Source organism: Crocodylus porosus, unplaced genomic scaffold (assembly GCF_001723895.1).
Source record: "Crocodylus porosus isolate Cpor-Errol unplaced genomic scaffold, CroPor_comp1, whole genome shotgun sequence".
In the NCBI taxonomy this organism is placed as follows: domain Eukaryota; kingdom Metazoa; phylum Chordata; order Crocodylia; family Crocodylidae; genus Crocodylus; species Crocodylus porosus.
Window position 1 is genome coordinate 21,737,793 of NW_017728951.1, and position 25,027 is coordinate 21,762,819.

General features: G+C 43.3%; 1 protein-coding gene across 1 annotated transcript in view; it reads left to right on the forward strand.

Moving 5' to 3' along the window:
- SORCS1 (sortilin related VPS10 domain containing receptor 1) overlaps positions 1-25,027 on the forward strand; it is a 283,918-nt gene that overhangs the window by 116,603 nt on the left and 142,288 nt on the right. The window contains exon 4 of the mRNA XM_019555480.1: positions 8,768-8,926. Coding sequence (XP_019411025.1) covers positions 8,768-8,926 — 159 coding nt within the window. The remainder of the gene's footprint in view (positions 1-8,767; positions 8,927-25,027) is intronic.

The window sequence follows — 25,027 nt, forward strand, 5'->3', positions numbered from 1 at the left end:
GCAGGGTGGAAGAGAATCAATTTCACTTAGGTGCCTAGTAGATTGCAGCGCAAGAAAGGGCAAAAAACGTGTTGCGTACAAACGCCCTAAGAGTCTGCGCTTAAGAGCACCAAATAGTCTTTGAAAGTAAAGTAAGTTACTTCACACTTGATACACATAAAAGGGATGGCATAAAACTGGTCACTGTGAGGTTAGCTGGTTTGTGCACTTAGTGCTCCATAATTGCTTGTGTTCCTGTGCTAAATATGAGCAAATGGGTAAAGCTACCTTGCATACTCCAGAGGGTGAGACCAAACACACAGGCAGTTGCTGTCAGGACCTGATGCGCTGTATGTTCACACCACAGATGAAAGTGTTCACACAGACAGTTAGTGTGAAGTAGCTAATGCGTTGCACAAAACCTTCTCCAAATCAGCATTCCTTTGTTCCAGCTTTCTTTCAAATAGAGATGCAGACTTTTTCCAAGAGAATTATTATTTTAAAATCTCTTGTTCTTGTGAGAAGGGCTGTGTCAAATTTTTGATCATCATAATTCAAAATAACTGGCTCTCCTTAATGGCCAGTCAACAGCCTTAGTGAAGTAGCTGTGTCTGCACCTGCCTGAAGTTTGGATGAGGGGCATTTGCATAATATTTCAGGGGTTTTTGCAGGGCCAGGGGGGTGGGTATCATTGCTATATTCACTATATCTTTTTATCATTCCTGTGTTCACATCCCTATATTCAACATATCCACTCTTTCCATCTCTCCGAAAACAATTTTGAAAGCCTGCTGCAAATAATTGGGAGAAAAAAAGGGGATTTTCTTTTTGCTTGTTTGTTTGCCTGAAATATTTCTTTACTAACATGGGACAGTCATGGCAATTTTTATTCAACCATTATCCAGAGGTTTATTTCACATCAACATTCATCAAGTCCCTAAAAACAAAATCCTCATGCTATTCTTCCATAGGAAGAAGAACATTGTAGAATCTGAGCCTTCACAAGTATTGGCAGGTAATAAGTATTTTTTCTCTCTCTCTTGAATGATGCCCCTTTATCACAAACTATTCTGCTGACAAGAGATTGTGTTATCGGCCAATGAACTTCACATCTTTCATAGGTGCAGGCAAGATGAATGTCAACCTCTCATCATATCGTAACTCTTGCCTTTTAACTGCTAACATTTTAAATAGATGGTAACCTCTTACCATTTATAGGTTACCTTTGGACTTTCCAGAGAAGTTATGTTGGCCGGAGATCTTTTGTGGATTGAGACCGAAGGTGAATGAGCCCTTTTGCAAGCACAGTTTTATTTAGAGGAACCTTTAAATAAAGCAGCATCTTTAAAATAACTGATATAAATGGGTTTCATGCAGAGAATTGTGCCTGTTTGCAGTGATATACATTCGGTTACCAAAGCTTTTTGGCACCGTGACTTGACCTTCAACATTTTACCTATAATAATATGGTAATCCCAATAATTTCCGAGATGATTGCAGAGCAGGCCCTCACACAAGGATGCCTTTTAAAAAATATCTTGGGGCCATTTGGGATTCTGCAATTGCCGCAGCTCTTTATTTCACCATCTTCCAGTTTTCAAGTTTCCAGGAACTTCCAGGAATAAAACACCGCATTGCTTCTTGATGGAGTTATTGGGTTATCATTTGAATAGCATCTGAATGGAACAACACTGCAAAAAGTATTTTTGTTGACTATAAAAGCAACATCTATGGCATGGCAGGGGGTCGGACTAGATGAACTACTCAGGTCCCTTCTGACCCTAAAAACTATGAAACTATCTAGATTGTGCATTTTGGCTGGGCCGTTTAGAATCATAGTCTCATAGAAAAGTAGGAGCTCATCTAATCCAACTCCCTGCTGATGGCAGGATTATCCTTATCTAGCCCATCCTAAGGAAGTGTTTGTTTAACCTATTCTGAAAAAGGTTGTGAACAACACTCTTGTGCAGCTGCCAAGCACAATGCCTAAAACACAAAAAATTGCCACATGTAGAGCAGGGGGATGACTTCAAGGGCAGGAAGTAGTTGCTAAGACTGAGTTCTTAACTTGATTTTATTTCTCTGCAACATCCCTTAGGGGCCAAATCTTGATGACATTACTCATGTACAAAGTCCCACTGAACTTAATAGGGCTCCTTGCATGAGCCCTGGTCACTGATTCCGTTTTCTCTTTCTCTTTTAATATTTCACACGTGGGTTCAAGTAATGCCTTTTCTGTAACTTTGACCCAAATCTATCTGCCATTATCACAACTTATTATCTTGGTCCTGTTAGAAGTATTGGCCTACTCCAAACTGCAGCAGGTTTCTTTATGATTGCCATCACCTAAGTATTTACTTGCTCTGACTTGTTTCCATTCTGCGTCCAAAAGTGTGTGCTTGAATCTTATTGTTAGCTATCTTTCTTGCTACAGTCCTCTCTTTGAGTCTCATACTATAGATGAAGCTCAGCTCTGGCAGTTGTCAACACAAGTTCTGCTTACTACTCGGGTCCATCCTTAAGACCTTATTTTGGACAATTACATGGTGCACGGGGTTATCCGGCTTCCTTCTCAGCTTTGTGAGCACCATCGATTTAAATTCTCTTAGACTTATTTATGTTCAGGAGACCTAGGGTCTTGTTATGCAGCGACTTTGGGAAGCTTCTGGAGGTGTTAACCCCTGGATTGTCCTCACATTAAGGTGCATGAGTGCTTAAAACCACTTCATGGTATTCAAGTTACGCCACTCCAGGGCAGGAATATTCCTGATCCACACTACCCAGCTCCTGTTTCATGAAGGTGCAAAGGAGATGCAGATGCAGAGGAGATGTGCCACCCAAGTTGAAGCCCTCCAGTATCCCAGGATCTCTCAAACCCTTGCCCATGAAGCAGGGATAGAAATGTGTCCTGTGTCACTGGCCCTGTTGTGGCAACTCAAGCACAGCTCCTAGTCCTGCCCCTGCTCACCAGACCTCTAATGGCAGGTCCTAGCTGTGCAGATAGGGCACAGTCCATGAATTTTCTAGACCAAAGGTGTGATTGCTCCAGACTCGAAGCTAGCACTAACACCAATCAACATTTGTGCGGCTCACAGCGTAAGGTGAAACAAAGCCACTACTTCCAGAGCTGATAAGAAATGGAGTATGCAGGTGTGACTTGGATAGTGGTAAGTGGTGGAGTCCAGTGGAGTCAAATATTCTTCTTCTTCTCTGGTGCACACTTGCATTTCACTGTGTTCATCTCAGTGGTCTTAGTCTTTGTGAGAGAAAAATGTGAGAGAATAATCATGCAAACAGGGGATGAAAGGAACTGGAAAGAAGTGTGGTTTATACCAGCAATAGACTTGCCGCTTAGTTTAAGCTAATAACTCACTGTGATCCTGAGTATTTGCTGCATTATTGACACATAATGGCTCAAATCTCATCCCCAGACCTACCAAAGAACCCTCTTGTATGCCGGTCCAGGTTACACCACAGATATGGGGAAAAAAATCACTTAATTTTCCAAGACGATCTGGACAGTCTGCCCTGAGTTTAGCTAATGACATTCAAACCAAAAAGGATGTGTGTAAAGTGTTTAAAATCTATACGCTGCATCCTGTGTTCATTCATCTCCTCTAGGAAAAGCAAATAAAGTTTCTCTCTCGTTGGGGGGTGGATGATTAATGGACACCTTGCATTTGGTTGCAAGAACACGTGTTGACTCTATTGACTTTTCTATAGAGAAAAAGCAGGGGGAAATCAGCTGAAGTGTCAGTAAATGCAGCCTGTTTTCACTGTGCTCAGTATGAGTGAATATATTCTGATCACGGCTGGACACTTGTCTGAACAGGGAGTAATTACCTTTGCTGGGGGAAGATGAGTCTTTACTTACCCTCACTTCTCAATCCAGATGAAAAAACAACAGTTCAGGACTGTTCCAAAAAGGACCTCCCTCGCTGCATGTGTGATTTTGGGTCTAGGAGACTCCTCTTTAAATTACCTTTTAATAACTGGGTTTTACAAGGATGGGATCAGAAAGTATTTAAAATGAAATGCTCAGAACTATGAAAGACAGAATCCCCATATTGCATCAGACCGTCTAAAGCATTTTTTTTGTGTTGAAATGAGGAATAGTGTCCCCAGCCAAAGACCGGCAACCGTGTTAGGTGCTGTACAAACACAGAACAGGAAGGCATGCTTCTCTCATTCAGCATACAGTCTAAATGACCCCTGTCCTTTGTCCCAAGTGGACAATACAGGGAGTTTGGAAGGAAAATGCAAGCAAGCATGAAATGGGCACTTTCATAGATTTCATAGACATTAGGGCTGGAAGGGACTCGGAAGATCATCGAGTCCAGCCTCCCACCCGAAGGGCAGGAAGTCAGCTGGGGTCATAGGATCCCAGCAAGATAAGCATCCAATTTGCTCTTGAAAATTGTGGAATAACAGATCCAGATAGGGCCGGAGTTGTCAACCGGGGGTACATGTACCCTCTGGGGTACTTGGAGAGAGGCTAGGGGGTATGCATTGGTGGGCCGGGATGGAGTGGTGCCACCCAGCATCCTTCGCCGCCAACTCCCAGGATCAGAGCCAGGGGGGTGGCAAAGGCAGCAGTTCCCCTCTGTGGGCTGCACATATGCCAACTGGCTGGTTGGACATGGGGTGGGGGGGGGGCTTGCATGCCACCATCCATCACCCTGCGCCACCGCTGTATGCAAGCTCCCCTCCCCTCCGCTACGTGTCTGGCCGCCATTACCCCCCTCCCCCCTGCTTTGCCAAAGTGTACCCAGAAGGGCTATAGTCCTTAAAAAAGGTTGAAAACCTCTGATGTAGGGTATAGCTTCCTAAGATCCTTAGTGAAAGGTCAGCTTAGTAATGATTACAAGTATTCCAAACTTTGGTTCATTTTGATATTATTCCTATCCTGACCAACGTATCTGCATTTATTTTATTATCAGTATGTGCTTCTGTATCAGATCAATGGCTAGTAGGATACCTGGGACAGAAATTGGTCTTATATTGGTCCAAAATGAATTCTGATTTCTCTTCCACAGCCTGCTTACATTATCAAAAGCATAATGTAAGATATTTAAAAAAAAAGAAAATGTACTTTCCATCCTTTTCTTGCCATTCACATTTCTATCAGCTTGGACAACAAATCTAGATCAACATGTTTTCCTTCAGTTCCAACTGATATTTCACTTCCTACGCTTTCTGGTTTTTATGCAATAACTGTTGTTTTTGCACTTCTAACTCTTGACTATTTACATGGAAATATTCCATAATTAAGTTTGCCTTTAAATGTCCATATAAGCAGCTTGAGGTTCAGATTTCTGTGTGAACAGCAGTAACATTAAAAGAGTCGCATTAAAAATTTCTCTCTCGTCATTGTAATGTGTGTGGCAATGCAGAAAGAAGAGCAGAGCACCACAACTCAAGGCATGATGGTTCAAAGCTGTGGCATGAGTTGAAGGACACAGTTTCATTTTTTTTTTTTCCCAACCACAGATGTCTTTAAAATGTCACCATGGCCCAAAACTTGGAGATCTTCAGATACCTAACTTCCTTTGATTTCTGTTGGAGTTAGGTGCCTACTTGCTTTTGGAGGATCTGGGCCTTAAACACCAATCTGTTGACATCATGACCCCCATCCATTCAATCAGACTTAGGCTCATGAGAGATCAGGGAAAAGAGGAGCAGCCTACTGCCACTCTCCTTATTTCTCATTTGAGAGAGACTCTGAGCACACAGAGTTGCTAAATCAGGACTACTCTGAGCTGACTACTTGACTTAATTGCCAGTCTCTGATGCTCCGGGGGGTGGGTATTGAGTAGGTTGTGCTTAGTTTGTCAGTGGTGAACCCAGGAGAAAAGCCATATAGACTTGTCCTCAAAGCTTCAGTTGCTCAGCTGGGAAATGGCGATCAATAGGGACCTACTCCATTTGCAATTTTGCAGATTTTGCAAAAGTCACAAACTTGGACAATGTCTGGGAAATCTGTGGGGAAAAATAACCTGACTTAACATAAAATGCTGGATCCCTATGGGGAGGCAGTGGTCCTCACGGCTGCTGTGGCCTGGCCACCCAGGTGGCTGGAGGCAGGAGGCAGACTCCCTGTATGAAGGGGAGCAGCCAAGATGGCTGCCTCCTCCACCCCTCAGTGCTGATTGGCTGAGAAGGCTGCCTATTGTCTGGCCCTGCCTCTCTCCACCATTCAGCAGCAAGGGGTGGGGCTGCATTACGGACACCCCTATCAATCAATCAATCAGCAGCAAGGGGCGGAACCACTGGGGTCCTTCAACCAGAGGCCTAGGGGGGTCCCGCCGCAATTGGGCCGCAAAAATGGCAGCTGACCCCACGATTTGCCCATGAAATCAGCTGCCTGCCTCCTCGATTCGGGTCAGTCCCTAGTGATAATCGCACTGCTCTACTCCCCAGGACCCTTGTGGCAACACGTGCATTAAAAACGGCAAAGTGCTCAGCTACAGTGATGGGATCATGGGAGTTCCTGAGGGAGACGGGAGGACGGGAAACTCTGACTCATAGTGATTAACAGCGTTCCTCGCACAATCCAAAGCTGACTGAGTTGATGGAAAGACTCTTATTAACTTCAGTGAGCTTGAGATCGAGGCCATCGATTTGCATTTTTTTCTGCTCCGGTTGCTTTAGAACAATTAGTGATGTTCTGTGAGATTTTCAAATACCGGCATGAACAAGATGTAGGTAAAGGGAAGTCACAAAAGACTAGAAAATTCTTTTTCCTTGTTTCTATGTTTATCCTGTAAATATTAATCACTGGTGCATTAGCTCAAAAATAGCTTAAGGGGAATGAAATAGGGACTCGCAGAGAGCATAGTTAATTATGGTGTGAGAAGCCAAGTTCCTTCACTTGGTCCTTTGACAGCAGATCATCTTTTTATTTGCATTTTGATTACTAACACTTTCTATACGTCAGCTAATGTGAAAATTGCTAGCATAGGAGCCATCAAAATGCTATGCCTAATGCATCTGATAGTTTTAAATGCTCTTGTAAAGCACTTTTCATCAGTGGAACTCCAAGTGCTTTGCAAATGAGATCAGGAGTGTTGTTCCTGTGTTATTAGGTAAGCTGCCCAAGTTCACCCAAGCAGGGCAGTAGCAGAGCTGGGTTGAGCATCCTTGTTTTCTGGGTCCTGCGTTCGGTTCACACCCAGACGGCCATACGTTTTCTATGGTTTGAGGAGAGAGGTGGTTAGCTGTGTTAGCCTGAAGCCAGGCAGAAGGCAGGGCAGGGTGGCACCTTAGGGACTAACTGGTTCAGAAAAGCATGAGCTGTTCATAGGCAGCAACCTACTTCATCTGATGTCCATTCCTAGCATCTGACAAAGTAGGCTGTTGCCTACAAACAGGTCCTACCAGAGGGTTACCGCTCTCAGCCTTCCAGAAATACAGGGCAGTTTTCTCTGTGCAGTATACATACATTTGCACAAGCCCCCACAGCTAAAATAATGTATCTGTCTTATGTGTCCGTCTAAATGGTTTATGGTGTCTTATAAATAACTGCCTGTTAGGAAATTGTGTGCATTAAATGCCCTCTCCCTCTTCTCCCCCCCCCATCTTGCTTTGTAATTAGTTGGCTCTCCCTGCCTTTTGTTACTGGGTGAATGATGGGTGGAGGAGGCAGCTGAGCAAGGATTTCTGAAATGCCTGCATTCACTCTGGGAAGTGCCACGTGTGCGGCTCCTTTCAGTTTGCATTTGTTGAGTAGCTGATTTGTATCTGCCATGTGCACAGAGACAGTAAAAGATGTGTTTTAAAAAAATGACACCAGTGATTTGGAGCATTAATGCTGATGTAGATGTGTGTCTGTCAAAATGTTGTGTGTTTGCCATTTGTTGTGCCTCCTGTTCTGTTGCTTCCTAACTTGGTTTTGTCTCTTGCTGGAAGCCTGAAATCATTCTCTTTGTAGAGCTGAGACATAAAATAGCATGATTTCTCCAGGCAGAGGCAGGAGAGGATAGATTCACACTTCTCTCCAATTCATCGGCAGTAAGACCAATTAAAGCATTAATTGATGGGGAGAAGTTACTGCTACAATGGCAAAACATCTATCTGCTGCCTTTCCAGAACAGTCACCCTTGGATTAAGCTAAAAAGCAGCTTCACTAAGCAAAGCCTTTTATACATTACTGAATCTATAATTCATAGTATCAAGGACATTAGAGATGGAAAGAACCTAGCAGGTTATCAATGCATTCTCCTGCCATTTCAAGATTGTTCCTTGCCAAGGGCTGGGTTATAACATTTCAAGCCTTAAACCCTTTGTCATCTTCCCTGTGCAGACACTTCCACAATCCTAACACATCCCACCATTAGGAATAATTTTTTTTGATATGCTTGCAGCCAAAATTTGCTTATGCAGTGTGTGTTCCCAATATAAACTGCCCCTCTGGTGACTCTCTCAGGCAAAAACAGTAGCTTGTTATCCTCTTTCTATGACCCATAGTCTGTATTTGAGTGCTGGAGGCTCAGCTCTAGCTATTGATCATAAGAAGCCACTGTTAATATGAACCAAGCATAACTAGGGTGTGCTTGATCCTAAAGGATCCCTTTTCTTTGTTTAAATTCTTCCAGTATGTGTAGACTATTATCATATATTGCTTTATTTTCACGGTTGGTATGTTGTGATACACTATGCTTGAGTCACTTAGCATGGTTTCATCAGGCCTTGAAACCTTCATCGGGTCTTCACAAAGTTCTGGCTAGTGGTACACCCTTCTTTCTGACTCCACTTACCCTTTGTGCCCTCATCTTTTCCATCCATGTAGATTATGTTGCTGACTGACCCGGAGATTGAGAGCAGCTTGTTGATCAGCTCTGATGAAGGGGCCACCTACCAAAAGTACCGGCTCAACTTTTACATCCAGAGCTTGCTCTTCCACCCCAAGCAGGAAGACTGGGTTCTGGCCTACAGTCAAGATCAGAAGGTAAGAGCCTTTGTGACCTGTTATGAACAAGATGGTTTCCTCGTCTTCCTTTCACAAAGGCCAAATGACTCATTTTGAGCTTGCCTTTCTCAGAGGGCCTCTGCTTTCATATGCACAATAATTGCACCTTCATTTACATGCATGCAAAAAAACCCCAAAACGGTGGTTGCATTTACATGACCATAAATTGGGGACTTACTCTTGGAAGTCAAATTTGCACCCAGAAGGAGTGAATCATTGAGAACCAAGATTTGAGGGAACAATGTTACGTACCCAAATGTGGAACTTGATTTGGGGCAAAAAAACATAGTTAGCAACCCCAGATGGTTGCAGAAAGTGATATGGATGTTGCTAAATGACTTGCATCCAAACCAAAAATGAATGCAACAAAAAGCTTGTCACAAGATTTGGCAAGAAATGGTATAACAACATTTTAAAAATCTAGCACTTTATTTTTTTTACTTTGTATGCCTCTTCATTTTGAAATTCCACTGCTGTCTACTCAAAATCTGCTCCAAGCTTCAAGTATCAAGCATTCCCGAAACAATATTATTTCTACTTTTTGATTTTCCAGCTATCAGCAAACCAAAATATCAGGTACGCCATGCTCGCAGACCTTCATCATTTTCTGTTTTATAGCCTTGATAATGTTCCAGGCTAGTCAGCACTGGCACTCAGTGGACAATACAAAGATGTTTCTTGGTGCATAAAATGGATGTTTGCTGTTTGTTTCCCAAAATATACTGTTCTTCTTGCTCCAGCTTGCTTGGCATGCTTGAAGCCAGACGTTAATTGTCCAAAGGGAAAAATATTTAACTCCTCTTCTTGTTTAGCTCTGTTAGTATGGAAGTTATTGTGGCTTCTTTAATATGCTCTAAGAATTGCCTCCAAGTCGAGACACCTTGGCAGGGCGGATTTTCATAAGGCTGGTGGTCACGCAACAAACGGAGGCATTTGTTGGTTTCTTAACAGTGATGGATTTAAAGAACACAATTTGGTCCTTATCATCAGAAAGAAGATTGGGAGTTGATATAACTAGAGTATGAAATGCTAAGTGGCACTGTAATCTAAAGATAAAATGAATACCATGAGCCAGTGGCTAAAAAAATGAAGCCCAGATAAACTCAACTTTAAATAAAGCACAGACATTGAACTGTGAGAGGGATTAATCGCTGGAACTAACTACCTTAGAAAGTGGTTGATTCCTCATCTCTTGATGTCTTCTAATCAAGACTAGGTTTGTCTTAAAGAAAACCGGAAAACAAAGCTATTTGGCACAATACGCGGGGAACAAGGTGAAATGATGGTGTATAGGTGGGTCATACAAGAATATCTAATAGACAATTCTGCCTTGAAAATATGTGATTATGCAGAACTGGGTCTGCTAAATATGTGGAGTTGGAAATGCGGACAGATTGTGCTTGTATAGCTTGTTTGTACAGCTTGTGCCAATCCAAATCTTCAAGTAACGTGGGTATTTAAAGTTCTCTGCTGCCTTTCATCCAAGGATTTCAATCTTCTTTTTTCTCCCAAATAATGTTTTTCTTTCCCCCCCTGCATCTGTGTGAAGTAGCAGTGTAAGTCTTCATTAGCTTGGGAAAACTGAGGCAGAAGGACACTAACACAATAAGGTGACAATGGATGCTCATGGACGTGGTAGGAATAGCAGCACAGTTTTAGGCACAAAACAAGTATCCTTCCATGGCTGCAATCTGGTATCCTTCCAGAATTAAACTTCGGGTAAATACCTTCTGTCTGCTTAAATTCCCACTGCAGTCTCTGTCACAGGCCAGCTGGGCACTGCGAGTATATCAATTTAGTTGCAGACTGACTGAGCACTGCAACTTTATTAGCCACTGGGCTTTTGGGTTCGGGATTGAGGAAGTGATGTTGGAAGGGAAGAAATGACAAATTTCACTTACAAAAAGGAATGAATTTTACTTATGACAACAAAAGATACAGTTTGCATATATAATAGTTAATAAAACGGTTAAGCTAATAAACAGACAACATAACAATACAGATTAAAATTGACAGTGATAACAAAACAGAAAGAAATTAACCAAGAGTTCCCACTTGGTTAGTGACTTATCGATAGTCCCTCGGTTAGAAAATGCATGTCAGGTTGAATCGGCGAAGTCAGACGTCTCTGAACTGGGCTGCCCGAAGGAGAACCGGTGGAAGCCCCTCAGTCAGGATCTGGTCCTCGCTCTCACAGGGCGTCAGAGAGACCCGTGGGGGTACGGGACGGCAATGCCCCTCTGCTCTGTCCTTCCCCAGGTTGCTATGACGTGCGTGTTCTTTTATATCCTAATTATGCTAATTTTTTAATTATATAGCCATTCATAATATTACTTTATAGCTGTTACCCTATGGGGTTAAAAGGTGTTAGAAATTATTATAATAAGTTACTGCCCAAGCTTGGGTTTATCCAAGAAGCAAATTGCAACACAGCATCTTCAGGTTTGAAATTCACATTACCCCGCCGAAATCCAGCCCCTTCAGAACTCCCCGACTCTGCTTTTTTGAGACGTCCTTTCTTGAAATGTACTGGATAAGCTGGGCAGTTGAATCCAGTTTTTATCGTCATCAAGGCTCAATTCTGAGCAAGAAAGAACTATTAAGTCAAGTCAGCTAATTTCACAGCTATAGCTCTGTCTTCGAGGCCTAGTCGGTCCCACACACAGTTACAAGTTACATTTGCGGGTTACAAAAATACAAGCTTCATATTAGACAAAAGTTCAAAATGCCTCCAAAAAGCACATATTTATTGCTTTTTAATTTTTTTGGTTTTGGCCATCACAAGTCTCCATCAAAGGTTGTGCTCTTCACTTGTCTCATGCATTTGCTACAGCGCCACGCCATTGGAGGAGGTTGCATTTCAGTAGAGGGTAAAATAATTCCTGAATGCTTTACATGTAAATAGGCAGATCCGACACCCCGTGAATGTTTATTGCCTTGTAACTCCCGTTCAAATCTGCCAGCAAGTCAAAGTGGTCTCAGATATGTTGAGTGTTTGGGGCCTTATGGACTGCAACTGCAGTGTAATAATAATATGTTAAGTACTGGAGAAAGACCACTGATGCTATGAGTATTGAATCCCACCAGTAGAAATAGCAGATACTTGGAAAATAAATTTCTGTCAGGATATTTGCTAGAATAAGTAAACATCTTGACTTAGACAACACACAATATCTTCCAATGGATTTATAGTAGATGGCCCCATATGGCAAGAGAGGCAGACTGTCCAATAAACAAATTATATTTTCCATTATTTCATATGGTATTCCAGTTGGTTTATGAGGAATCCCCAGTGCTTTATTTTGTGGGGCCATAAACTCAGTAGCGTTACTGTATTTCTAGGATCAAAAAGGGAGGGAGGAGGTGGCAGGGAGCTGGGATGGGGAGAGAGGGGGGAGGGCTTTATGATTGGGTGAGTGGAGGTTAGTGATATGCCTGTGCCCTGCCAGTACCCCTCACTCCTGACCCACAGCCCCTGGCCCCAAGTGCTGCTGATGCCCCTTACTCCCACCCTGCAGCCCTGCTTCCCCTCCCCACCCCACCCCACCCTGCTGGTGCCCCTCACTCCTGACCCAGAGACCCCCTGTCCCTCGAGCCCTACTGCCCACGCAGCTCTTGTGTGTGTGCATGTGCACGCACACACACACATGCACACACACACACTTACTTGCTGGAGCCCCCGCACAGACATGTGACACCTGCCTGTGCAGCCATGCATGCTGCACACCTTAGAGGGAATGCTGCTTGGGGCAAGTACTTAATGTAGTGATCATAGGGTTCAATGAACACAGAACTAAACAACAACTTTTATTGTGGAGCAGTAGACAAACCACTGCATGCTCTTTGCCTCTAACTACCTTAGCTGAGGGATCATTTTGCATTCTTCATCCCGTCTCAGTTAGGGTTTATCTCTAAATTCTAACATTTATCCTACACTGGGGACCATCTGGAATGGCTTCCAAGGGAGGTGGTGCTCTTACTTTGGAGGTCTTTAAGAGGAGACTGACAAGCACCTGACTGGGGTCACCTGACCCCAGCGCTCTTCCCTGCCCAGGGCAGGGAGTTGGACTCAATGATCTACAGAGGTCCCTTCTGACCCTAAAAATCTACTAAATCTATTAAAACATCTGAGGGTGGAGACTGATGTGGTGTTTGAATCATTTCAAAGTGCAGCTTTCCCACCCTTGGTCTCTTGGGGGCTGTGACTCTGTTCTTGTTCCCCAAGGAAAGGGGAAGTGAAGCAAATGAGACAGTGAGGGCTGTCCTGTCCACTCTACTTGCGCTGTCCTGAGTATTTGTGTGTAGTCCTGCTGGTTCTTCAATTCTAAAAGCAATGGAATAACTCTAAACAAATAACTGTGTTATGTGCTCGTTTTAGACTTTGGGCTAAGGTTGTAATCAGTAAAAAATAGCCTGTTCCTTCTTGCTGTTGTCTACTTGTTACGGACCGAAATTCACCCCAGAAACCCAAGACGCAGATAGTTGAGTGCTAGCAAATCTAAATGGATGCTGAGGTCTGAGGTGGGTTACAGAGGTTTTGAGTATTGCCAACTTCACCATGTCCGAAATCATGAGACAGACTTAAAAATCAAGAGATTTGGAATATAGGTCACGAGATCCTATTTTTGAAGTGTGTGTGTGTGTAGGTGAGGAGGGGAGTTATTTGTGAAGGTGTGAGGGATTGTAGGGGGTTTGGAGCCTGGGGACAGGGGTCCCCACACACCCTGGCAGGATGCAGGGTGGAGTAGGTCAGGAGTGAGGGGCAGCACTAGGGCTGGGGGGAAGTGTGACTTGGGAGTGAGGGGCAGACACACATACGCACAGAGCTGCCCACGGCTCTGTTTCATGACTCACCCCGGCCCCAGGGCCCCATTCACCCCAGCCCCTGCCCCACGCCCTCCCTCATTATGGGAGCCTCAGCCTGCCCCAACTGCTCCTTCCCTCTCCCCCCGTCCCTTTTCCTGCATAGACTTACCGGCTTGGTGCTCTCTACACATGCCAGAAGAAAAAAATCCTGCAATTTGATCTATCAGGAGATCATGAGTCAGAGTTAATTTGACTTAAAAATCATGAGACTCCTGATTTCCTTTTCATGGGAGTTGGCATTACTGGGTTTTCCGCATCCCCAGACTCCATCCTTGTTTGGACTTGTGCACATTCATGCTGTAGCAGAAATGGAATGAGCATGGGACATACAGAGGACCAGAGACCGACTGATAGTGATGATAACATAGAGACTGGGCCACTTCCCTCGGAAAGGCACGTCCTTCAGGGGCTGATACAGAATGCACTGATAACATGGGAAAACTTACATTGCTCCTCCTGTTCCTCTTCTTTGAGTACAGGACGTAGGTCTCCAGGGCTGCCATCCCCTTGCTTTTACAATCATTACATTTGCTTGTCAGCTTTGAAGAAAAAAAGGAGCAGTAAACTGTTGGGCGTCTGTGCTTAATTGCTTTATGATTGCATTCATTGTTCCAGCCTGAGAGTCTGTAGTTACATGGGCTAATTCTTATTACGTAATTGTAGAACTATTGCCTAATTCTCTATTTTCTCTATAAGAGAAGTCACAAACTCAGAACTAAACTCCAGACAGGATAGACCATTGTTAGAGACACAAGAGCTTGTTGGAGGTCTTGTGCCCTTGGCTATGATGGGTTTAATCAACTTGTTCATATGGTAAGGACTGCTTGATGGGAGCATGACTTATTTCTTCCTCTATAATTTTAAAGAATGGTTTGCTATGTAATCAGAGGCTGGGAAGAACCTCCACCTACCTCATGGGGAGATATCTCCTGCCATTCAGATGGATGGGGCACACTGAAACAATGGCTAGTAATCATCTGTGAACAGTGGAGCTATTAGCAGTGATGACACACAGTCAGGATCAGACAATGCAAATCCTGTGTGCATGGCTAACTGGAAGATATCAAATTGCTTTTCTTAGATTGGATGTGCAAAGGTGCTTGAGTGTTGAGTGATAGACAGCAGTAGATAAGCTGTTTTATAATGGTCCTAGATTCCCTGCCTCCTCTTCCTTTATTTTAAATGAAATTTTGAAGAGCAAGGCACCCAGATTCAAAAGGTGTCTCTAAACAGAAGGGATTTGCATTGCTGTTCCTAAATGTTTCAGGGGTGTAGGTTGTAGCCATGTTGGTCTAAGGGCATAGGCAGACAAGGTTCTTGTTTTCCTAAATGTGTGATTTCGGCTCTCTATATTATTTTTCATGACTTTGGTCCTGGAGAAAAGTGCCACCTGTAGCTCCTTGGAAAATGAAATTTGGTTTTTTGGAGACTGTGAAAGAAGTAAGAATGTTTATGGGTGGTATCTTTCACTGAACTAACTGAATGGTTGGGATATAGTTAGATTTCAATGCAGAGCAGTGTTCAACATTGCTGTGGAAAACATGTCTAAGTGTATCTCAGCCATGCAGTTGGTCCACTAAAAGATATATCACCCGCAGCTGCAGCATCACTCCAATAGTACCAAGTTTTGTACATAAGGACCTTGGTTGGGATAGAGGAGGTTAGGGTCCTCACCTTAGTTGGGTAGCAGGCTTCCTGCATAAGCCAGGGCAAGAACACCTGTGATCTTCCTCCATGCCACATGTGGAAAATCAAGAGAGAGGGAAATAGAATTACGTTCCTCACAGAGATGATGAGGTTATTTCATTCATGTTTCTAGGGTGTCCATATACTAGGGCAGTGGTTCACAAACTTTTTAGACTGAAGGCCCCAGTCTTTAGACTCAAGGCACCCCTCAGAAAATGCCAGCACTTTTCTTTCACTTATTTTTAGCTAGGTACAGAAATTACACACAAACTGATACAAGTGATTGGAAACTGGTCTAAACCTGTAATAGCGCGGAAGTTTGGTTTTAAAATGGCAGAAGCTGGTTTAAAATAGACTTTGATGGATGTAGTATCAGATTCAATCAGTTTAGGTTAGACCGATTGAACTTCTGTTCCCTATCCTCTCCCCATTCAAGCTAAGACTCAGTCCTCCAGCATCCCAGGATGCTTTGTGATTCCCTGATAACCCTTTTCACAGGGTGGGCCAGATAGCTTGTGCCAGTGCTCCTCTGCTCTGCCTGGTCCCACCCCTGGGTTTTCATCGAGCTGGCGGGAGGCCCATGCTACAGGAGCTTTCCCCCACCTGGTTCCTATGCCCCCATTACTCCCACAGCAGGTCAGAAGCACTGACTCATGGAGGGTGAAGCCTAGCCCAGCCATGTGGGGAGCCCCCCCAGTTGGACAGATCTCTGCTCAGGGGGATGGTATCAGGTCATGGAGCTCCATTTCTTCCCTCACTCCCAGTGCCACAGTGCTGGAGAGAGATCCTGTGCTGGCTTCTGCCCCCCCCAGTGCTAACGTTGTGTGGCAACCCAGGGCACCCTTGAAAGGACCTGAAGGCACCCCAGAATGCCACAGCACCCCATTTCAGAATCAGTGAACTAGAGCAATTAATATAATACCTAACGTCCCCTTCCTTATAGAAGGAAGGGGACGTTAGGTATTATACATTACATTACAAAGTAATGGTTGGTACTTGTGCTTATGTTTCTTATTTGTATTATTATTTTTAATATTTATGGGAGTCAGTAGGGTGCCCAGCTAAACTAATTACCCCTTACACTTGCATACCTTTGACACGTGTAGCTAAAGACAAAAAGTGAAAGCATATTTGCAGAGTGAGTACATAGAATATCTCAGATGATCTTGGAGTGTCTGTTGGAGTCTCCAACATTTCTTTTAGGTATGTAAAGGCTTCCTTAAAACAAATTGTAAACTCTGGCCATATTTTTAAGAGTCTGCTTTGTGTATGTGTGTGTGTGCATGTGCAAGTGTGCATGTGAAATGCCCACAATTAAGGCTATATCATTGTAAACGTATATATAGGCAGAAAGCTTTGAGCTACACATGCACTCACCATCCACCTGGATTTTTCCAGACGGGGTCATAATCCAAGAGGCAACTCAATCAGGAGTTGGCTAGCCAAGGCTTATACTATATTCTAAAGACGAATATGTGAAAGACATGAAGATTGTTCATCTTGCCACTGTTTTTTTTCTCTCCTTTCTTCCTCATAGTGGTTCACTTCATCTCATCTCAGCAGTGAGGGTAAAGCTGTCAGATTATATCTTTCTTTAAATTTGGCCATAAACTAGTGTGCAAACTATGCTATAAAACACGCCTTCCAAGTACATCCACACCTCACTAAGCATAGTACACTGGGAAACATCTTAGAATAAAGAAATAAAACAAATAGCGTATGGTAATAAAAGAATAACCAATAAAAATAACGGGAACAAAAAATAAAATTGCTGAGCCTGCGGTAGCCTGTCCATTCAAACTGGAAGATGTACGTCTTGGCTGCATTGTGTGATCAGGGGTCTAGCAGGTAAGACTTCTGTATAGGAACCGCCACCGGTTTTGCCCTGACTTGCTTGTCCTTAGGCAAACCTGCATGCCTAGGATCTTCATCGGTGTGAACAAGAACACTTGTCTACCTTCTAGGGCTTGGGTGAAGCATGATGGATTTGCTTGCTTGCTGCTCTGAGATAGTTTGTGTGCAGCCAGTGAGGGAATATCTCATTTCTTTCAAGTTATGCCAACATTTATGGACATTGCTGTGTTTCAACAAAAACTTCTTAACCATATTCTCTCAGAAGCAGGTTGGTTCAATGGGCAGGACAGTGGCATGGAAGTCAGGAAATCAGGCTTATATTCCTGACTGTGCTGTGGACCAGCTGCATGATCTGAAAGCACCTCATTTCATCTCCTCTTGTTTCTATTTCCCCACTGGCCTCTTTGCCTCATCCATTCAGATTGTAAACTGTTCATCCTCATCCCAATGCCTAGCAACAACGGGGCCCTAAAGGCCCTGAGGGCCCCTAGGCATTGCTATAATGCAAATGATAATGTTTAATTTGTTTTTAAATGAAAAACTGTGTGTGCACGCACACATGTAGGAAAACACTGAATTGTGTAGAAATGAGCTGTTTTCTTTTTCTGCAAATATTGCCTTAAATTTTCATGGGGGAGGGTTTATAGCAAAGAAAGAAAGACCTTCCATTTCACTACCAAAGTTACTGACTTTTCACCCCAAAAATAGGGCAATGCACATTTTCAGGGTTTTCTTTTTCCCCACCAGCAGTGCAGTTTTTTTTTTTTTTTCACGCCGTTCCCCTGACTGCTGAACAGCCAACCAGGGCATTTGCAACACAAAGGAAAGTAGATGCGACCCTATGCTGTTATGTGTCGGGCAAAGGAAGGCCTCAACAGGGAAGGACATTCGCAACAACAGGGTGCTAGATTCAGCATTCCTCGGAAGTCTTGAATCAAGGGTGGACAGACTCTAGTTCAGCTACAAGTTGCTGGGCTCCAGATTGTTCACTGACAGATTAGGGAAAGGTAATTCCACCCATTGCAGGTATTGCTAGGCAAATTCTGCCACCGGTATTCTGAAGGGGGTCTGACTTAATGACCTTCTGGTCTCAAAATATATGAACGAAGGAAATGGCTTTAAAGCTTCGCTGCTCCCGCATTGCAGGCATGGGTTGGATCTTTCGGATCGAGTTCTGCTCAAACTGGGATGAAGTTTGAACACCAGCTGCTGCGCTCTTCCCTGTAAACTTCAAGACTATTAAGGAAGAATCAGGAAGACAAAAGGAAGAAGGGTAGGGAAGGACGGGAAAACGCAAGCAAAATTTTTTTCTACGTGCAGGAAATTGTCCCCAGCCCCTTATCTCTGCCATGCACACACACATGCAAAGGAAATCTCTGCTGTGCAAGTGTCCTAGGGTACCCAGGCAATTATGAGCCTTTCTTAGGGCATCACTCACTGCGATAGTGGTGAAGAATCAGAAATGGAATCAGCTGGAAAGGGAAAGGCAATCTCTGAAAGGCAGAGCTCGCTGGCTTCCAGAATGATAGATATCTCAAGGCTTTATCGCTGCCCCTTGTTTCTTCCACCATTGGCTAAGTAAACACCCAGACATTTGGTAAATCTATTGATGGCATACGTATGGTGTGACTGATGAACTGTTAGCATTTTAAAGTGCTTGCAAAATCATTCAGCATCATATTTAATTTCTCATCTCATGCATATTTAAATCCGTTAAGGAACCAGGCACCAAACTGGCAATTAGAGTGGATGTGGCGGCAGCATGAGGGGAGATGATGAAATATCCCCCTGGAAGCCCGTGGTTTTCCAGTGGGGCTTATACTTTACAGGCTGTCTGAGCAGGGAAGTGGCAGGTGGTGCCTGAGGTTCCTCGTTTGCTCCAGTTGAACCCGCTGCCATTAGAAAACTTCACAAAAGCTTGCAGCCAGTTGCAAAAACCCATGCTTCTAAAGTGTTGTTGAGCACAAGAGGTCTTGTTCACTTGGGCTCAAAGACTAGGTGCAGGCCATTGGCAGCACGTAGGGGGTGCACGCGGGTGCATGTGCACCCCCTGAGATTGACAGTGCTGGTAGCACCTGCGAGCGGTTGCGTGCTCACCACCCCTTCTCCCTGCTGCCGACACCACCGGCGGCATCTGCGGATGGTTGCTGATAACTAATTGCTGCTGCTGGTGGCGTCTGCAGGTGGTTGCCGACCGCCAGTCGGTGCTCGCCACCTCCCCCTCACCGCCAACACCACTGCAACCACCTGCGGGAGCTCCCCGCTCGCTGCTGCCACCACCATAGCCACCACCTGCGGGCATTTGCCGTGCCCCCCCAGCCTCCGGGGGCATGCATCATTCGTGGTACAGGCATTCGAAAAGCCGGAGGCATAGTTTAGATCGGTAGTGAACAGAACATGCATTCGGCCTTTGGAGGGTGGGGTTGGGAGGATGGGGGGAGCAAATCTTAGGCAGGGTTCTGGCATTTTTAAACCAGTCTATGTGCGTGCCACAGCTTGGTCCTTATCTTAAACCAGTCACACAACCAGGGGCCAAAATCCACCTCTTTTACAGACTATGTACAAAGTGAAAGAGCTCGGTGCAGTGGAGAGAAGAACTTTGTTGTTTCTGGAGTTTGGGGCCTTGTTAAAAGAAAAAAGCGTGCCAGAAATAAAGGGAACAATTCAAGAGAAACAAATGTGGAATCTGTCCTGCTGTACTCAGCTTTTTGGGATGCACTGGATTTGTCCCAGGAAAGCTTCTTCATAGATGAAAAATGTTTGAACAATACCCCAATGGACACTAAGAAGATGCTTAAAGCATTAATGAAAAAAGTTCAGTTCATTCAAATACACCTAAGGTGGTAATAATGTGCAATATACTAGTAATAAACTTATTTGGTATAAATGAATGGGAATAAGATGCAGGAACCGGCTGATTTTATTTGAATTATACTGTTCCGGCTGGAAGCAGAACCGTCTGTATTCATTTTGCCTTTATTATATTTACATTTTAAGCTTCAAAAGCAGTTACATGTATCCTGTTGATACTTTGCGCAATATATTCTTGTGCTACATATCAAGAATCAAACTCTAAAATCTCATTATAGACTTGCAAAATAGGTTATCATATGTAAACTCCGCTTTAAATACAGCAGTGGTTTGGTGAATAGCTTCCCTTTGAAAAAAAAATGCACTGAGAACATATATAAGAACTTAAGCAGCTCGTGTAAGAGGGAGAAAGTTTTAGATGAAGTTGAAGAAATGAGAAGCTAGGAATCGTGTCAAGGCATTTGGAATGGGTTTCAGCCAAACTTGGGGCCGTGCGTCCCAGGTCCCCGGGGAGGTTCCAGTCCCGTTGCGAGGTAGGTATTTTTGTCTACATCAAGACTGAGAAAGCTTGGTAAGAAATTCAGGTTACAGCTTATGAATGCATGGATTCTTGTGGTTAGATCTGTTTCTGACAGAAACAAAGGACCATTTCATGGAAGCTGGAGGTTAGAAGATGTGTATTGCTACAGCTTCTTCAGGAAAAGCGTCCACAGCAAAGGGGAAACAATAATGGTGTTGAGCTAGTCCTTGAACCTGCTCTGGTTATCATGGTGTTAATTCCTGGATTCAATCTAAACCACCCATTCTTCATCCAAACTTCAGTTTTCCATCTGTACTGTATTTTTATCCTACTTATCTGACAGGGTAACATCAATGCCTAGACATACGAACTGTGCCATTGTTAACTTAGCAAGAACATGGGAACTGCCATATGGGCTGAGAACTGTGGGCCAGCTGGTCAACTGTTCTGCCCCCAGCACTAGCCAGAGTCAGATGTTTCAGAGGAAGGCGGAAGCAGCCTGCCAGGCAAAGAGTTGGGGGATAATTTGTCCATGTATAACTCTCTTCCTAAGGTTTAATGGTTAGAAATAGGTTTGATCCCTGAAATGCGAGACCTCTGTGCCACCTCCTTGTAGTCCATAATGGGGATATATCAGTGTTAAGCTGCAACAGAGATGGGATTGGCCAAGGGACTCCAAGTGTCGCAAGTGTTTCTTGGGCAGAGGAAGACAACTCTCAAGATGACCAAGGGGCTAGGTAGCTTTTGGAAGGCTTACCCTTGACCATGACATGCAAGAGGAGTTGACTGTTGTATTTGGTGGATGTATATTCCTTGCATCGAGGTCAAGTGCTTTGGGTTTGGTGGACGTATATTCCTTGCATCAAGGTCAAGTGCAGAGTATAGCTCTTCCTTTCTGGATAATGCTTAGAACATCATGAGCTGAGGAGCATGGTGGGGTGAGCTGGGTGCACCTAGAGTTGGCAGAATCCACCACCAACTTGCAGGTGGAGAGGGGAGATCAGAGGCATTAGCTGCATCCAGATGGATGGATGGGAGGCAGGGATGAAGACTCAGATTCATTCGGACAAACCCCAGATTCATCAGTAAAATTTCAACCTAGGGTCTTCTCTTGGCATGCTGCAAGGTCCAACACCCAAAAGGCTTAATTTATTCCAGTCATAAATCTGGGCCTTTTCTGATGAAATACGAACTTTCTGAACCACCGGGCAAATTCAGTGCTCCTACAGGAGACAGGGGGCACGGAGTACAATTTTATTAACATGCATACCCTGAATTTCCTAAGCTCCAATTCTTTATACAGCTGTTCACAGCTCATCTGGTTTAACCTGAGGGCACATGATAATGTTGGAAGATTTCAAACCTGTAATTCAGTCAAATCTGGATGGGCAGGCAGCATCCTATAGGGCATAAACTCGTACTATAGATGATTAGATTTACATGAATTAAACCAGTCTGTGCCTAGAGAACATTAAACCCTTGAATGCCTTTTGTGAAATATTTGTTGTTGAGACTTTAACATTTATAGGCCAATAAACAAAAATACAAAACCAGTAGGATAACAGATAAATTGAATACGGGGGCAGAGCCTCACCTGGTAATTTGGTTTAGTTCCGTTAAGCTAGTGGAGCTATCGTGATTTTCCCCAACTGAGACACTTGCCTACACAGCCCAGGCAAACAAGGTACTTAAAGCATGAATCTTATTTGAACACATAAAAACTATTAGACAAATTTGAATGTGATTTAATAGTTGAATTGCAGCTGAGATGTGCCACAGTTGCCAATGAAACCATCCAGATAATTTGGCATTAATAGGAGAATTATTTTGTGTCTGGCCTAATTTTCTGTGCATTAGGGGTAGCTCTGTATAACGCTTGTCTATTTCTGGGTCAGGAATCAAAAGAGATAAACATGAAAAAAAAAAGTTGAGAATGGAAGGGAGCTGCAGTGTCTAAGTGCACTTTTTCATGTGCTCCGGGGGTGGGGAAGGGGGACAGCGCTTTAATTAAAGCACCGCCGCATCTCACGTAGCAGCATCCCCCCGCTTACAAATGGCAGGAGGAGCACTTGAACTAAAACTTGTTTGATGAACTTGATTTTAAGTGCTCCTGACGCTACTTCTAAGTGCGGGGACATTGGTACACAAGGTGCAGGAGGCTGCTCAAGCGTGGTAATTGCCGCAGTCTAGCAGACTCAATGACTTGGTTGAGAGCTAACTGAATATTAGGGTGAAGACTGAGGTTGCGGGTAAGGGTGAGGACTAGGCTGAATATTAGGTTGCCTGTACACAAGCACGGAGGCCACTTTCAGTTAATTAATTAATGGAGTCTCCTCCAACACCCTGAAATTCCAGCACGCCAGAGCAGCCTCCGCGCTTGTGTACAGGCGGCCTAATATTCAACCTTTATAGAGTCATGCCATCCCTCTGTTAGACTCATCCCTACTACTCAGATAATACCAGCATTACGTTTTTACTCTTTACAAGTCTTCGGTTACCTAGAGAAAAAGACCACGACGCTACGGATTCCTATTTCTGTGTTAAATCTGGGATTAATCTCTGGGTTTATTTTGTGAATCACGTATAGGTGTTTGCACACCTAGCAGTACTAATATTATGCAGTACCTTACAGCAGGCTCAGAAGGATTTCACGGTATCCCAAAGTATCACATCACTCTGGTTAATAATAACTGGTTTAGACAGGCAGAGGGATGAATTGGGTGTAGGCTCCAGATTCAGGCGTTTTAAATCCAGGATGAATTGGAAAATTTTAAAATTTTGGGCAAGAATAGGGAAAAAATTCTACAAATCAGGGCTTGAGAAGTCATCTAACATTCAGTGCCTGATACACAGCAAGCGGATGTGATAGCTCTCTGTGCTGCATGGGGGTTTTCTGAAGAAAAAAAATGAGTAGGATTGTGAAATGTTCATGTAGTAAGTTGATGAAGGGCATATAATTATCTAGCTAGGATGCAACCACATTGACTGGGAAATCATTTCTTCCTTTTTCTTAAGGACTCGCTCATTAGCAATATTGTCTGAGTAGGAACAAAATAACAACAGTGAAGATTTGGCCGTCAGAGAGAAAATTACGTTACAATGGGCGGGTGTAAACAGTTCTTTTTCTCTTTGTGTCTAGAAAAAAATCTAACAACATGGACTCATTTTTGTTTAATACTAAATTATCAGTCAAAATTAAATGCTTACCAAAGAAAATGAAATCTCCTTTCTTAAGAGACTATGAGGATGAGATTTTCATGAGAAGTCCTGAGAGAGAGTTTTTATTACAACGAAGAAGAGGCTGAACAGTTTTTTTTCCAGACAAACACTATAACTACCATCTGAGGAGAGAAGTAATCACAATATCATGTCTGGTGAAAGTCAAACTTAGCCCCTAAATAGTTCTTTCTTTCTTTTGAAGGGCAAAGATGAAAAGAAAGCTTTCTTGGGTGGTGCTACTTTAGGTTGTCACATTTTATCATGTAGGGTCTCTTTCTCTGTGAAAAACCGACACCTGACTTGCATAAGGGAATGAAACACAAGGCCATTGGTTAAGGTGCTTTGATTCCTCTCCTTAATTAAAGGAAACTTGGCTGTCAAATGATCTGAATTAAATTAACTAGTTAACGTGTTACACGTACCAGATTTATTACTACAGGCACAAGGGAAAAGGGGAAAAAAAACATTGGGAGTAGCAGGAAGATTTGACAAAACCTTATGTCTGACTCTTGGTTTGCAATCCCACTTCAGTTGCAAATACGCACCTTTGACAATACCCTCTGTGCAGCAATTCTTAAGACGCGGTTCTTGATGGACTTGTCATAGGTACGAAAAAATCTGCTTTGCGAAAATAATGGCCTGAACTTTGTTAGCTGTCATTATTACAGGGTCTCAAAGCATTCAGCTGGAAAACGTGCATTTGAAATGTCATTTGACAAAAGATAACGTGTTCAACTTTTGCAATTTTTAAATTTCAAAACAATATATTGCAAAAATCATTTTGAGAGAGGCTCTTTCTATCTTTTCTTTTCTCAAATGAAGATGCTTTTTCATATGCATTTCAGATCTTCCAGTTTTCAAGCAAATGACATAAAAAGTGAAAAATATGGACAGTCTTTGAAATGGCAATCCCTGTTCTTTCTTCCTTTTTTCCCCTTATATTCTTGCTTCTCTTCCCCCCACCCATTTCTTCCTCATATTTTTTTTTTCCAATCTTGATATTAAAAAGGAATAGAAAAAGGGAAAAAAGAAGTAAAATAATCTGTTTTTTCCCCCACCCAAGTATGTTTCGAAAGATTTTGCAAGATTCACTATTTTTTAAATAGATACCATCGATGTATTTG